Below are 17292 nucleotides of genomic sequence, written 5' to 3' on the forward strand. Positions count from 1 at the left end.
CCTGCCTAGAATATGGGGCAAGTGTACTAGAGAACCAGAGAGCAGAGCTGCTCTGTGTCAGAGCCCCAGAGATCCTGCAGAAATGATGAGCTACATGCCATTCTGGGGGGTGCCCCAGCAACAACCCCACCTGTTGCTTCCCTCCTCCCCGATGCCTCCTACCACGGCAGTGTCCCCCCCATTTGTGTGATGAAGTAATAAAGAATGCAGGAATAAGAAACACTGACTTTTTAGTGAGATAAAATGAGAGGGAGGAAGCCTCCTGCTGCTATGATAGTCCAGGCAAGACATTAAAGAGTGGTGAGGGAGAGGACCCAGCCTCCCGCTGCTATGATAGTCCAGGCAGTACAGAATCTTTTCTTTAGACAGGAAAGGGGGGTGGGGCTGATAGAGCTCAGCCTCCAGTTGCTATGATGAAGACGGTTACCAGCCGTTCTGTACCATCTGCCAGGGATGACCGGGAGTCATTCTCATTTTTACCGAGGCCAGCCAGGAGCACTCACAGGCTGATGATGACAATGGATAGCAGACATATTGTACTGTCTGCCATCGGGAAGGGGATGCTGGTGTTCAGTTGAGCAGCACCCCGTCTACCAGCAGCATGCAGTAGACATAGGGTGACATTGAAAAAAGGCGAGAAATGTTTTTTTTCCCTTTTCTTTCGGGGGGGAGAGGGTGTAAATTGACGACATATACCCTGAAACACCCAGAAAAATGTTTTTGACCCTTCAGGCATTGGGAGCTCAGCCAAGAATGCAAATACTTTTCAGAGACTGTGGGGACTGTGGAGTCCTCAGTACCCCCTCTCTCCTCCCATGAGCGTCCATTTCATTCTTTGGCTTTCCGTTACGCTTGTCACAAAGCACTGTGCTGTGGATTCTGTATCATAGCCTGGAGATTTTTTCAAATGCTTTGGCATTTCGTCTTCTGTAACGGAGCTCTGATAGAACAGATTTGTCTCCCCATACAGTGATCAGATCCAGTATCTCCCGTACGGTCCATGCTGGAGCTCTTTTTGGATTTGGAATTGCATCGCCACCCGTGCTGATCAAAGCTCCACGCTGGGCAAATAGGAAATGCAATTCAAAAGTTCACGGGGCTTTTCCTGTTTACCTGGCCAGTGCATCCGATTCAGATTGCTTTCCAGAGCGGCACAATGGTGCACTGTGGGATACCGCCTGGAGGCCAATACCGTCGATTTGCGGCCACACTAACCCTAATCCGACATGGCAATACTGATTTCAGCGCTACTCCTCTCGTCGGGGAGGAGTACAGAAACCGGTTTAAAAAGCCCTTTATATCGCTATAAAGGGCCTCGTTGTGTGGACAGGTGCAGGGTTAAATCGATTTAACGCTGCTAAATTCAGTTTAAACGCATAGTGTAGACCAAGCCTGTGAGGAGGGGAGATGAGAAGTGGAGATTAGGTAATATGCTGAAGTGGCCCCTGGCATAATTTAGATGGCCCTGAGGGGCTAACAGTGTTGCATCAATTTGTTCCCAGGTGCCTCTGGGCAACTGTGCTGCCCACAGTCTCCACAGCACTACATGCTGTGGCCCTGACATTACCACAGCCTTCCTGTCCCTGTCCCTGTTCCAGGGATTGAGACGAGGTCCTTGGAGCACAGCCAGCTTTCTCAGTTCCTATACCAGGGAAGTTCTCCCCTAGCTGGATCTGGGGCTTTTAGAGCCACTCTGTGCTGCTCTGACCTTTTCATTCAGTGTAAATAGCGCAAAGAGTGGGTAAAAATCTCACCCATAGCGAGAGACCAAACATCTTACAATATAATTAAGACTAGATGCAACAAAATGAAGGGAATAAGGGAGGTAGGATGATGATAACAGTGAGGGAAATGTGATGACATTATCTATATTGATTGCTGTTTGAAACAATGTTTGTATTTAAATAAATAAATATCAGCAAATGTTGCTCTCAACAGACCAGGACAAGTTAATTCTGGATGAGAATTTACCAGCCTTTGGTTATCTGCTAAGCTGTGAGATAATACAGAGTCAGCCAGTGGGCAATGTAACTAGAAATATTTTTAAGTGCCCTGTCATTAAAATAGTTGGTATATGAGTTATGCAAAAATGTTCAGTTATCAGTCCAGCTCCCAGAATTCCAACCTCCACAGAACTCCAATCACAGTCAATCTGGTAGAGTCTGATGCAATGACGTCAAAATAACAAATATTCTGCATAACCCCAAATTAAACTGTTAATATCTTGTTATGTGTTTCCTTACAGCTGGCTGCATTAGAGAGGCAGATCTTTGACTTTCTTGGCTTCCAGTGGGCTCCTATTCTTGGCAATTTTCTACAAATAATAATTGTCATATTGGGTTTGTTTGGAACCATCCAGTTTAGGCCTCGATACATAGTTGTGGTAAGTCTGTCTTATTGACTTTGTGTTCATAGTAGGCTTTAAAACCTCTTAAATTACAAAACGTATATTTTATGCTTGAAAACATATGAATAATCCTTTCTGCATTATCTTTTAAGGTCTCTACTTATCCATCATTTTGAAACTTATGGCCCAGTAAATGAGATCTTGTTTTGAGGTATAGAAAACTATCCAGGGTAGCATGTTTCAGAGTGGTAGCCGTGTTAGTCTGTATCAGCAAAAACAAGAAGGAGTCCTTGTGGCACCTTGGAGACTAACACATTTTTTTGGGCATAAGCTTTCGTGGGCTAAAACCCACTTCACCTGATGAATGAATGAATGAAAAAAGTGTCTACTGGGGAAAATCATTAGACAAATGCTTTAAAAGCTTCAGTTTTTTTTCTGATCAACTGTTGATTCCTGTAATTTTGTGTTATTTCTTAACCAAAAAAAAAAAAAAAAGTGGCCTCCCCTGAGAAAAAAATGGTCTGAATTTAACATCTGATTTAAATTGGTATAAATTGTCACCAAGGACCTGCCTCTGATGTATGTCACTTGAAGTCAGATATATTACCTCTGAGAAACATACATTCTCCATCCAGTCAGGAATCAAAAATTCCAGTGCCACTTAAAAAACTTCCTCTCAAATTCTACTGCCCTGACCCCACTGGAAAAGTTGAATATTTTTTTTACCTGGCAGCACTTGGAATCTCTCAGTAATGTTGTTAGCAAGGGATTTTGAGATGTAAAAATAGCTTTTCTCACAAAAGAATGAAAAAAATGTCTACTGGGAAAAATCATTAGTCAAATGCTTTAAAAGCTTCTGTTTTTTTCCAATCAACTGTTTATTCCTGTAATTTTGTGTTATTTCTAAAAAAAAAAAAAAAAAAAAAGTGGCCTCCCCTGAGAAAAAAGTGATCTGACTGTAACATTGAGGTTCTTTATACTCAATTTTGTTAAACTTCATGAACATTTATAAAGAATTTAGAAGGGAGTGATAAAAGTATTAGTCTGCACTTTTATCTAACACCTTCCATTGGAGGATGGTGCTTTACAGACATAAATGCAGTTCTTTCCCATTATTTTGCCCATTTTAGATGTGAGAAAACTGAGGCACAGAGAGATTAAGGGTAGGTCTACACTTGGAGCTGGTGGCAGGGTGATTCCCAGCTCGAGGAGACACTTACATTGGCTCAGTGAGTGCTAGAGTAGCATAGCCACAGTAGCATGGTCGGTGGCTCAGGCTAGCCATGCAAATTCATGCCCATCGGCTCCAGACAGGTCTGTACTCAGGGCAGCTGAGTTAGCCCCTCTCGCCACTGCTGGTGCTACTGAGACTACACTACTATTTTTAGCGTGCTGGCTTGATGAGAGCTAGAGCGAGTATGTCTCCTCGAGCTGGGAATCACACCCTTAGCCCTAAGTGTGGACATACCCAGGGCCGGCTTCAGGCACCAGCATTCCAAACAGGTGCTTGGGGCGGCAGTCTGCAAGGGGCAGCAGTCCATGTGTTTTTGCCCCCAAGCAGTGTGCTGAATTGCTGCCACGGATGGCGGGGGCAGTCCATGTGCCGTTAGGGTGGCACATGCGTTTCTGTGTCGGCAGCAATTCGGCAGCAGCTTCTATGTTCAGCTGTCCACAGCAGCGCAGCTTCTGTCTTCCAGCTGAAGACAGAAGCTGCCGCCGAACTGCCACCATCGCAGAAACGCGCATGCTGCCCTAACGGCACACAGACTGCCCCCGCCATCCACAGTGGTAATTCGGCGCACTGCTTGGGGCAGCAGAAACAGTAGAGCTGGCCCTGGACATACCCGTAGTCTCTTGCTCAAAGTTACACAAGTCTGGAGCAGAGGTAGAAATAATCCCAGATCTCCTGACCCTCCTGTCCTAGCACTAACTGTACATCTTCCCCTGTTAAAACTTTCATTTTGTTCAGGATAAAAGATGAAACACAGCACGTTAACCAACTGTTTATTTATAAGCAGCAAAGAGTCCTGTGGCACCTTATAGACTAACAGACATATTGGAGCATGAGCTTTCGTGGGTGAATACCCACTTCATCAGATGCTTTTACAGATCCAGACTAACACGGCTACCCCTCTGATACTTGTTTCTTTATATTATTTTTAGTGTAAAAGTACATTTTAAAGGTAACATTTCTAAAAAAGTTGTTTTATAACTAGAGATGCAAAACTCCATAAATAAAAAGGTTTGAGTCCTTGCTCTGTCTGATTCATATAAAGGACTGGAACCTGGATTTGCAACAATCCAGGAGAGCGCTTGGCTAGTGAGGCTCTCTTACTCTCCCCTGTTGGAGCTGGTCCACTTGGTGCAATAGTTAAATATTCAGTAGGCCAGCAAGAAATTGATTCTAAAGCCTGATGATAGGACATTTACCTGGGATGTGGATGATACAGGGTCAAGACCCTGGCACACAGCAAGGTCTTGGATCAGTGTCTCCCATATGCTAGATGCGTGATTGGCTGTGCTGGGATGAGCTGATCTCTGTCTCTTTGGTTTTGACCGGAAATTCCCTTCTAAACCTGAGAAACATACCCAACAAAAGTGTAGTCAAAATGGATACATTTCAGTGAATATTTCCCGTTTTGATGAATCAGCATTTTGGACAAAAAGCTGTTTTGACAAAAAATTCCTGCCCTGCTCTACCCATAAAGCAGTTTGCTTGGACTGTTATTGTCATTGTCTGTGTGCACTGTGGCATTACTGAATTTATTTGCTAAGTCTTTACTAAGACAAAACTTCCAATGAAGTGACAGGCTCAGATCCTCAAGTCCTACATAGCCTCCCCCCTGTGGTTCCTGGGGCTTTGCCATTTGCAGCTGTCCCCAGATTCCTCCAAGGGATCCACAGTATGGAAGCATGCAGTCAGTTATTGCATGCTTCAGGCTTGTTCATAGAGCTCCGGGCTGTATTAACTTGTTCCACTGTGAGCTAAGTAAGAGACAGTGAAGGAGTCCAGTCCAAGGGATTATGAGGTTTGCCTGTCAGATTCTGAGATCTGATTATATCACAGGCCAAGGCCATAGGGGTAAAAATGGAGTTTGCTGACAAGCAGACTGGTTATTGGCAACTCAAAATCTGGTTACTGCAAATATATAATAAGGGCCTGATTTTCAAAGATATCTAGGTACTTAAAGATGTAGCTAAAGACCTAGTGGGATTTTCTAAAGGGAGTTAACCACCTAACTCACTTAGGCACTTCTGAAAATCCCACTAGGAATTCAGCTGCATCTTTAGGCACTTTAATGCCTTTGAAAATCTGCCCCTAAATCCCTTAGTGATAGATATTACACATAAGAATAAGGACTCAACTCAGCTGACTTAACAGAGGAAATATACTGAATCAGGCTTTCAGCGTCATCTTCTCTAATTGACTCAAATCCAGGAGCTGACTTAATCAGATCCAGTCTAACTGGAAAAGCAACCAGCTATTTCAGGAAAAAAATGTGGTAGTGTATATTGTGTTCCCTAATGACTTTCATGCTCTCTGTGTCTACCTGATCCTACCTAAGGAAAGAATGTAAAGTATTTAGCATTTCATATCAATTCCTACTAGATACCGATCCATTTTGTGTGTGTGTGTGTGTGTGTGTATCTATATATACATAATTTTCTTTGTAATATTATGTCATACTCTTTTCCAGACACTTTGAAGGACCTGCCTTGGCCTCAGCATGAAACGGTTAATAGATCAGACCTTTGTGTGTAAGGGAGGCAGTGACAATGCTTTTTCTAGAGCATTTACAGTGCAGTTCCCACCCCGCTCCCTCTGTAATGCTTTTCACACACAAATTTTCCATTTACCGTATTGCAGAATTGTGAAAGAAATGAATACATGCGTTAAATGTTTGACTTAACAAAAGCAAGGTAAATCAGCATTAAGGCTGACCCTGCATCCTTTAAAACTCTTAAGTCAAGTATGACTGCGCATAAATTGTTGTTGTTATTACATGAGTAATTCTCCTTCTCTCCTATCTCAGAAATGCCTCCCAAATAAGTTTTTCATCAGAGAGTGCCAGATTAGCACTTAACTTAGTCAAGGAAAGGACCAAACAGGGAAATGTGGCTTGCCTCATACTCTGAAGGTTGTAAAACTTGGGCTGAGACTGATCTCCAGCAAGATCAAATTCCTGCTGAGAGCTTTCCTCTGAGAAAACCCTGGCCCTGTCTCTCAGACCTCCACCCTGCTGACTGACACTTGAAGCATCTCTGCTGATTGCAATTGTTCTACTAGGTCAGGCAGACAGCTATTACCTAAGGTGCTGTGGTGTGTGATTTAGATGGAATAAATGGGTCCAAAATGTCAGAGGTGTTAAAATAACCCAGTCATGGTTCAAATTTAAACAGTTTCAAACAAGGTTCGGGGTTTGGTATACAGAGGCCTCAGCCTTCTTAGTACCATGGCAAACACAACATTAAACATCCTTTTCAAATTTCTGCAAAGATGCAGGAAAGAGGGTAAAACAGCTAAAGTGTTTGAAATGTAAAGTATTAAATCAGGCTTTATTTTCACAGCCCTCTTTGTTCCCTTTCCCATTAGTTGACAAGAGTTTTTAGAAGGAGAAAAACCCTTGTTTGACAATCTTTTAGACGGCATCAAAGATTATAATAATGGCCCTTTTTGAGAAAAAAAGAATAAGTCAGTTGAGATGGCTGGAGTTGTCCTTGTTGCTGCTGCTGTTAAAGTTTTGTGAAAGATGAACACACACAAAATGGGGAGAGAAGAGCAGCAAAGATAGAAAATGCAGCTCTGGTCCATGCTGCTGACTTTCACTTCAACCTCCCAGCTGGAAAAACACAGGCACAACACATGGTCTCGTCAGCCACTCTGTACCAGCATCAGAATGTTCAGGACTTGGGTTTTAACTGGATCTTTCTGGTCACAAGCTTACAGTAATGCTGCAAAATATACAGTCTTGGCCATCTAAGCCAGGCTTTTATTAGACAGAAGGCAAAAGGAGAGGGGTACAAAGAGAAGAAATAAGTGGGGGGAGGGGAAGTACACATGGATGTGGAGGGGAGAGACAAAGTATCAACATCCCAGTTGGTATTCAAGATTTAGATGGCACTAGTAGAGGTGGTGATGTCATCTGGGTCCTCGGACTGGCTCAGTCTGATCAGGACATCTCTCAAGATCAAGATGACGAAGGCCTGGGGTCCCAGGAGATGTTAAGGTGGCAGCCATGATGGTGAAATTCACTCCAGTAGCCATATTTGCTCTGCAAAATTTCTTTCTTTAGAGACTGAAAAATGGGAGTGGTTGGCAAAATAGCCCATCCCATCATTATTTGTCCACCAAGTTTACCCAGTTTCTGAAATGCCAGTTTTGGTTATTGATTTTTCAATTTCACACTTTTCTTGTTTACCAAGCGTGATCTTAACATAACCTTTGAGTTATTTTAACAGGCCTTTTTGTTTTGATTAATTCAGTCTTTCTGTTTCACTTTTGCATCTTTTCCCATTAACACTTGTTGTTATAGGTTACTGTGTCATCTTATGAACTTACACTCACTTTTCACAGCTGAGCTCACAGTTAGAGTAAATTTGTAGGCCCAGTTATTACAGCAGTATACAGGCCACAGGTCTTTCAGGTCTTTGACCATGAGGACCAGTATACTGAAATGGACCTTGAATTCAACTGGCCCCCAATGTAGTGTTAAGTTTATTAATAATTGTGGCATGTTCTTGTTTTTTTGCCCCATTTGGCAAACAGGTTGCTACATGCTGCTTCTGGGTGCCCTTCACAGTTGGGCCAGCTGACACATGTTATAGCAGATGCACTATTGTCTTTAAGACAGCAGTTTTTTGCACAAGTGTACTAGGAGGGTTACGAAATGAGGGGGAAAAAGAAAATGTGAGAAAGCTTCTAAGCAAACAATGCTAGGGACAGCTAAGCAGCACTAACCTGAAACAACGGAGCACTCTCACAGCATCCGTGGCAGTATGCCTTCTCTGGCCCACACCAGGTCACTGGCTCCATGTGGAAGATGCAGGAGCCAACATGGTGAGATCGGAAAGTGGAGTGGCAGGCACATGAGGTGGCAGGCCAAATAAAATGATCTTGTGGGCTGGATGTGGTCCCCAGGTCACTAGTTCCACGTTCCTTTTTATCTTTGGTTTAGTGGTCAGGGGAGCCTCTCAAATGGGGGCCCTGTGCAAGTGCACTGAATGCACATTAGTTAATCTGGGCCTGGCTACCCACCCATAGTTTTCAAAGTAGACTATTAAAATAGGGTGTTCATTTGTGCAAAGTCATCCTGAATGCTAAGTACTGGGGGTTGCATTAACAGAGGTGAGTGCAAAGGGGGTCATGCCATGAGAAAGTTTGGGAAACACTGCCTTAACATGATGAAAGCAAGGGTCACTGAGGCCAGGGCTACACCTGCAAGAAAAGGCACAATCCCCTGGGCTTCCAGGATGGAAGAAGTCATGTCCAGCCATCACTTTTGTGTAATGTCCTCCAAAGGTCTGAGACCCTTAGTGCAATCTAGCCAACCGATAGTGAGAGAAAGATGGAATGAAATGACAGCCTCAATGCTGAATATACTGCTTATCTCAAGTCAAACAGTTCCATTATTTTAACTCTTTTTTCTATTAACTTCTAATTTAAGTACAGCTCAGAAAACAATCCACCATGTCATTTAGCAGATATAACATTTATGACACTTGAAAACTTTGTGGATGAGATTAATCTGACCAAAGCTCCCGGCAGGCATCCAAAAGAAAAACTGGTTCATAATTTTCTTATATTAGCTCATCCGAAATTTAAACAAATATTAATTTGCAAAGAACAAAGAAGAATTAAATTTGAGTTCTAACTGACAATGTAATATACTAAATCACACAGCTGCGAAGTTTCACTATGATCCATTTCTCTATACATTCTTTTCTTTTCTTCACAGAACTCCCCATAGCTAGCAATATTTCTAAGCTGTTTTGATCAATTAATAATGCTAACAGAATATTTGTAAAAGGTTTTTTCTAGCACTGTGATGAGGTTGAAAAACACTCAGAATGATGAGTCATATGGTTAAAATGGTGCAAACCTGGCCCAGCTCAGCATAAATCTATTATTTTACAATGAGATGTGAAAATAAGACACTTTATCCTAAACTGATGCCTTGGCTACACTGGCGCTTTACAGCGCTGCAACTTTCTCGCTCAGGGTTGTGAAAAAAACACACCCCTGAGCGCAGCAAGTTACAGCGCTGCAAAGCGCCTGTGTAAACAGTGCCCCAGCGCTGGAAGCGCGGCTCCCAGCACTGTAAGCTAATCCCCACGGGGAGGTGGAGTACCTGCAGCGCTGGGAGAGCTCTCTACCAGCGCTGGTGCTGCGACCACACTCGCACTTCAAAGCGCTGCCGCGGGAGCGCTCCTGCGGCAGCGCTTTGGAGTTTTGAGTGTAGCCAAGCCCTGAGTGTGGATGTAATTATCTTAATTTACTCTATTAAATAATATACGGGGTGCTGTTATAACTTGGTGATGTGTGCAGTATAAAGACCTAGAGAGAATTAGATTTAAAACAGAAAGAAATTAGGACATATAGAAATGCCATATACATTGATCAAGGAAAAGTCATTCCGCGCAGAACCATACAGCTTCAAAAACGTGTGTAATATTTAGGTATTCAAAGCTGCTTTGTGATACTGTCTATAATACTTCGGTAAATCGTGCCCTGACAGTATTCATGTTCAATCATATTGCCTTGTTCTATGATTCCCACTCATCTCTCATAAATTAAGTTGAGTTGGGCTCTGTCAATATTCATGATACCTCCAGGGCACACCTAGATGTATGACTCAGTAGTTGCCTCTCTTCCCTTGAATTAGCAGAGAGCCAATATACTGTTATAGAGTCAGGGACACTGTGTTACTGGAGGTACTGCATTTCAAATGAGATATAAAATTGAATGGCTACTTATGGCCATTTTTCATAAAAACTAAAGTATCAGTATCCTAGTCAAATACAAACCCCGGAACGTCCTATCTTTCAATTGCACATTTTTTGTCCTAAACTGCTTAGTGGCACTGTGCATTGTTAAACAGTTGCTGTGTTTTACTCCAAAAATGGCTTCAGTGCATTGGGGGATTAAATGCAATTTCTATATCAGTTTAAATATGCAAAATGATTTGAGACCCCTCAGAATGAAAGAAGCTATATAAATGTGCCATTATTATTATATTAATTTGCAACATATAGGTCTGAGACAATTTATATATATATATATATGCAGAATTTCAAAAGAGAAAAAGAAACACATTTAAACAAGCAAGTCTCCCTCATGAAATATTTTACACAGAGCTATTGGTCTATTACTGAGGTTGCCCAATGTTTCCCATTATATGATCCTATTTTCAGTTGCTTATAACTTTGCCAAATGTTAACTATTTAGGCTGAAATTGTCCATGATCGGTGTCCACCTCATGCTGAATTTATTTGGGAAATTTCAATCAACACATTTCTGGAAATGAAGCTCGGGGGACCAGGATCAGGTCTTGCAGGATTTGTCCTGGTATAAAGTATGAAGCAGCTGTCCCATTACTACTAAATATCAGGTGACATGTTAATGTAGACCTGTGCAGTTCTCTAATATGGTTTTAAAAAATGGATTTCCCCTGTCTAGTTTGAAATCTGCTTTTATGAACCATTATGTCTAAACCTTAGTAAAATTCTGGCACCTTGCTATTAGCTGCTCTGTGCACTGAAGATACACATCACAACTTGGTTACTGCATACATATAAATCAGTTATTGCCTCTGATATAGAGTCTATAGTGAGTTAATGCAAAGTGTGTATGTGATGAAAATGACAATATCCCATTTAAGTAAATAATGATGAGAAAAAGCCAAAACCTTTACTGCAGATAGACCACAGTAATTTTAACAATTTTATTGCTGTTTAAATAAAAGGTTAAAAGCAGGCCTCAGGTAGTACACTGATCTTCTCTGTAACATACAGGAGATTGGCCAGGTCTGTTGCTCTTTTTTTGTGCAGTAATTCTCTGCTGTTGACGTAATAGTTATCTTCAAGCTACATGGGTACTGTACATTATAACAAATTAAATTTAACTAACAAACCTGTTTTGTATATAGAAGTCATGGAAGTACAGGGTTCTATGAAAAAGATCAACCCCCTTCATATGAATCTTTTCATTATAGACCTCAGGGAGGAAGAGGAAGAAGGAAACATAATGAAAATTGTACAACAAAGTCAAACTAACAGTATCATTGGATTAGAAAAGGGATCTGGCATATTGGAGATTAGGGTATTTGGTTTTAGAGAATATATTGAGGCAAAACAATAGCATGTTATCCTGAGCAAGTCACACCAAATTAAACTCTCAAAGCTGCTAAGCGCAATTCTCCATTGTAAAGCTGTAAATGTAAAGTGGCAGTGCCATTGCAGCATCTCATTACACAGTTTAGTCGGGTGTAGCTCCAGCTTCTTGTGCAATTAGCTCTTCATACATAAATGGTTCTGAACTAGAACATTTGGATAGCTAATTTTGCAAATTTTCACAATACCATATAGGGAAATTGTGCATTCCCATTGTAATCAGCATCTGGATAGTAATAAAAATATTTAGGATGAACAAATCGATTTCCCAGTCATGCTATGTGCTCTGTGTGAGCAGATTCCTGCACCAGCATGGAGTGCCAGGGACCCTAGAGGAGATCCATGTAGCCTCAGGAGTCCATCTCCCTGGAGCTCATTGTAGGGTCATGACCTCAGTTTCTTGCTAGTTTTAAAAGCACAGAACCAAACTGAACCATGGTGTAAGTCGGTGCAGTGCCACAGATTTCAGAATTATACCCATTCATGCCAGTGCTGAATTTGTTCTGCTGTCTACTTCTTGGCAAATATGAGGAAAAAAATAAAACCAAAACCCAAACAGGCCTGTCATGCTCAGTTGAAAAGATACCATAACTTATTGTTAAAATACCTTTTACTGGAAGAAAGTTCATGGAGACTAAGCTCAGCTTTAATTTCACCTGCCTGATGATTTCAATGACATCCAAATATCAGAGAAACACAATAGATAAGGTCATATCTTTCATTGGAGCAACTTCTGTTGGTGGAAAGGACAAGCTTATGAGCTTTACAGAGCTCTTCTTCAGGTCTGGGGACTGGTAAACTTGTCCCTTTCTCCAATATAAGTTGCTCCAATAAATATACTAATTCCCCTACCTTCTCTATCTAATATCCTGGAACCAACATGGCTTCAAAAATGCTGCAAATCCGTGCATCAGACTAATGGGGCTTCTTGTTTGTTTGCGGGCTTTTTCCTACTTGTTTTCTCTTAACATTTAGCAGGATATAGCACACCGAAATTACTGTACAGTTCTGGGATTTCCAGCCACAGAACTGAATAATGATATACACATGAGTCACAAATGCATAAAAAACAGTGATCAAGTCAGCATTTTGGAATTAACTGGTATCAGGAGGCTATTCTAACATCATAAAAATGAATCTAATTTTTATTGGTATGTATTTAGAGCAGGAGAGAATATTGGATTTGTAATTTGCTGTGGTTCTTAGGGGACTTGAGCCAGCAGAACTGTGTTTCTGGACTCTTCCTGTTTGTTGGTTCCTAGAAGAACTATATTTATTGATATGTTTTCTAAAAAAAGGTATTGATCTGCTCAGTATAAAACTTTTCCATCTTCACATTTTATTTTTCTTTCTTTTTTGCTGTCATCTGGCTTTTTGTCTAGTACACGGTGTGGACTGCCCTCTGGGTCACCTGGAATGTTTTCATTATCTGCTTCTATTTGGAAGTAGGCGGGCTTTCTAAGGTAGGTCCCTTATAATTCTTGAGGTTTGTGGGGGAGCAAATTGTACTTTGATAGCAGCAATGCTAGAGTGTTCTAAATTACTAGTTCCAGGAGAAAAATTAGTGTGCTCTTTTTACATGTCATCAGAGTTTCAAAGATTGGTGTTTTTCTAGCTAGATCTCCAGTATATCCACTTGTCTGGAGTAGTAAATATTCATAGGTTAGAAATAAGTAAATGTAATTAAACTGAACATCTGTGTCTCTCTAAAGTAAAGCTTGCTGCTGAATTCATTTGTTAACGATTATTCTGTTTGTTAAAAAAAATACAATATCTCTTTAGCAGATGCTTTGAATGAGCACATTAAATATGGTCCTGAATATTCTGGGGCTGATTTGAAAGCAGCTAAAGAGATTGATTAATAAGGTTAATGGGACAACTTATTGAACAAATTGGTCTCCATGTAAAAATGCTAATTCAGTTAAACAAAATTGCACAAGAAAAGATGATATTTTTGCACATATGAGTCAAGCTTTCCTTTACTCAGTACTTTCATTTGCTGATTTCTTTTTCAAAGTCCTGATTAGAGCAGAAGTGTTTGCTGGAAGCATCAGTGTATACTTCTGTAGCACTTACGTTGATACAGTTCATAGTTAACCACATTGTATCCACAGTGACTTCTGTACAACATCCTCTGATTTTCATCCTAGCATAACAAACTCAACAAAATCAATTTCTTTGCCATATTCATATGGACATGATATAGAACACTTTTTCATGCTATACCCCATTAACACAAAGGAAAAACATTCTTAGAATTAGTGTGGCTACTAACCTTCTCAGACTTGGCAATATTAAGTACATGGCTGTGAATTCATATTATTATCTTATAAAAGTACAAATTTCAACTGGCTAGCATGAGATCATTTGTGGTTTAGATCCTTTATTATTAATCAGGAAAAGTCATCACAATATTTGTCGTACAAAAGATCTGGTGAAGTCCATTTTATAACAAAGAAAATGTAATTTAGCCACGCAGTAAGAAATCCACTGAAAATTTGCTTCAGCATACCCAGACATGGGCTTCTCTTTGTTGATAAAACTTTTAAATTAGAAGCTGGAGCTATTCTTCTCCCATCTGCAAATATGCTCTCTTTCTAAAAGAGATGCTACAGCTCAACCAGGAGTTGCAGGATTGAAACAGGAATTACTGTGCTGATACTATGCAAAAGGGCAGACTGGATGTTGATACTGATCCTTTAAAATCCATGAATCTATGAGATGAATATAGACATCACACATAATATCCCACAGGAATGACAGATAGGTAATAAATCACCAATATAATTTTTCTTTACTACTTATACTTTAGTATTAAAGTGACCACAAGTTAAGAAAAGTTTATTTTTATACCAGTTGTGTGATGACCTTCACTGATACTTTTTACCAATTGCCTAGAAAACAAAAGTGTATTATGAAGAATTTTAATACTCTAAAGTCTGATCCTTAGCTTATCCAAATCAATAGTAGTCTTTCCAGTGACTCCAGTGACCTTTTGAAGGTCACAGTGATGGCTGTGTTAAAAACAACATATATGAATTAAAAACATTCCCCATTCAGTTTTACCATTGTACTCCAATTTTGGGTGGTCTTACTAACAGTATATGATACATCACAGTGTGGTGGAATAATATCACAATTTTACTACTCAAAGGATTTAAAATAATATTATTTTCATTTTTGCTACTTAAACTAACTTTCTATATCTGTTAGAATTCTTATATCTGGAACAGAGATCACCAATCTTTGGCATGCGACCCATCGGGGAAATCCGCTGACAGGCCAGGACGGTTTGTTTACCTGCAGGGTCTGCAGGTTCAGCTGATTGCAGCTCCCACTGTTCCAGGCCAATGAGGGCTGTGGGAAGCGGCATGGGCTGAGGGATGTGCTGGCTGCCACTTCCCGCAGCCCCCATTGGCCTGGAATGGCGAACTGCAGCCAGCGGGAGCTGCAATCAGCCGAACCTGCAGATGCTGCAAGTAAAGAAACCATCCCTGCCTGCCAGTGGATTTCCCTTAAGGGCCATGTGCTGATCCCTCGTCTAGAACTATTAGAATTTCAGAAATTGTTTTAGAAAAATGAGATGTGGAAAATATTGTCCCCATTACAGTCAGTTGGGGTTTCACAGTGGCTTTCAATGTGAGCAATATCTGGCCCCAAGTTTTCAATACAGTAAAGTAATATAGCAAGGGAATTCATATTGTCCATTGAGCTCAGCATTCACGTCACACTCCCCATCAGTACCTGCCCCAGGCTGGGAAAGTGACAGATCCAACCAGCAGACCAAATTTGGTGATGAATCCTGGTCACGTGCCATCTGAGGCACATTGCCCATATGCTAAAAAGAATGAGCTCTAGAATCTGGAGTCTTTTTTGGTCATCTCAAAAAATTATGCAGGTGACTATATGGCCATCAGACATAACAGCTGAGTAAGGCCTTTTGTATAGCAGAAGTGAAAGCCTAACCTTATAGAAATCAATGAAGTTTTGTCATTGACTTCAGTGGAGACAGAATATTACCATAGAACATTTTAACTAAACATTTTCACCTTTACTATCAGTGATTCAGCTTATCAAGTGGCAAGTATGGTGGAAACACTAGTATAGGCAAGGCAGTAGCAATAGTAGTAGAGCAAGTAAAAAAAAAATCTGTCAAAAATTTTTGAACAGACGATGGCTATCTTATGGAAATTGAAATTTCTGCAGGAAATATCCATTGTTGACAATATTTTTCAGGTTTCATCAAGCAAAAATTGTCAAAACTATTCAACTGCAACCACCACCACCAAATAATAGTGGAACAATTTTGATGAAAATTAAAATGTTTTGTTCCTGTTGCTTTTTTGGGGGTGACAGTAGCACAAATTTCCCACCCAGCAATTGCCTGTGTTTTAAGTGTCACATCACAAATACTTGATCTGAGCACGGTTTGAGCCAACAGCCACCTGGAACTCTGTGAGTACTCAGGGACTTTCACCATCATTACTATCACCAGAGGAAATTAATTTGTGGTAGCAAAAAATGGCAATTTTAGTAAAAATTTCTTAGGGCAGGTCTACACTAGAAGCTGCGCTCCTGTAGCATGTCTGGTGAAGATGCTCTATGCCGATGGGAGAGTGCTATCCCATTGGCATAATTACTCCACCTCCACAAGAGGCAGAAGCCACCATTTTGAAGATCTACTAGAAATTTCTTAAAAGGTATAGCCAGGGGAACTGCTACATATTATACACAGGCCCTTCAATACCACCAATTTATTATTTCACAAACATTTTACTTTGTAAAAAGATTTCATTCAGTTAATATGCACAGTCAATATTCCCACCTGTGTAGTTGGTTCCAGAATTTTGTTCCCATTTTGAAAATACATTTGTTGGTTGGGTAGCAGTGTCCTGCCAGTGGATTTGTCTTTATTAAGGATGTTTTTACTTATGAGAGCAGCTTACAATAATGGAAATATTTACTGGTTCCTATTATTGAGCTTTTCTATTTCTATGTATAGTGGCAAACTTTCCCTGAGGGGGGGATAATATCTCTGAGTCATATGCTATCCATACACATAACTTGGATGGAGACTTTCCTTCCACTGCAATTAAGCTGAAGATAACTATTCATGGTGCCCATCTTCTTCCTGTAGAGTGCTTCAGCTTAGCACATTTTGATTTTCATATCTATTTTCTATATCTCATCTAAGCGGCTATCCAAGGTTGATATAGTTTTTTTCTGTTCATGGATGTTTCTATCTAGTCCAATCAGTTTTTCTTCATCATGTCTAATTTAGTGTGATCTTTGTCTCGCTCAGAGTTCATTTTTAGATTGGCTTTCAAGATCAAGCCCTTTGTCAACTATGTCTGTCATATATGTCAGCTTTGAGCAAGCATTTGCATGGAAATAATTGCTATTCTTCTAGGATTCTGTTTCTCTGATTACCTTAAATGACAATTTAGCCTCTGGTCCTTAACTGGATAAAGAACTCTAAGCTATATCTGTGGTTCTTTATATTTAGACTCAACCCTCCTATTGAAACCAGGATGAATTTTGCATAAATTAAATAA

At 40.5% G+C, this 17292-nt stretch overlaps 1 protein-coding gene across 5 annotated transcripts in view; it reads left to right on the forward strand.

Annotated features, from left to right (window-relative positions):
- The window catches only part of NKAIN3 (sodium/potassium transporting ATPase interacting 3), a 547209-nt gene that overhangs the window by 245434 nt on the left and 284483 nt on the right, over positions 1-17292 (forward strand). For all 5 annotated transcript variants that reach the window (XM_030553164.1, XM_030553163.1, XM_030553165.1 and 2 more), the window contains exons 2-3: positions 2246-2383; positions 13120-13200. In XM_030553164.1, coding sequence (XP_030409024.1) covers positions 2246-2383; positions 13120-13200 — 219 coding nt within the window. The remainder of the gene's footprint in view (positions 1-2245; positions 2384-13119; positions 13201-17292) is intronic.

This window comes from Gopherus evgoodei, chromosome 2 (assembly GCF_007399415.2).
Source record: "Gopherus evgoodei ecotype Sinaloan lineage chromosome 2, rGopEvg1_v1.p, whole genome shotgun sequence".
In the NCBI taxonomy this organism is placed as follows: domain Eukaryota; kingdom Metazoa; phylum Chordata; order Testudines; family Testudinidae; genus Gopherus; species Gopherus evgoodei.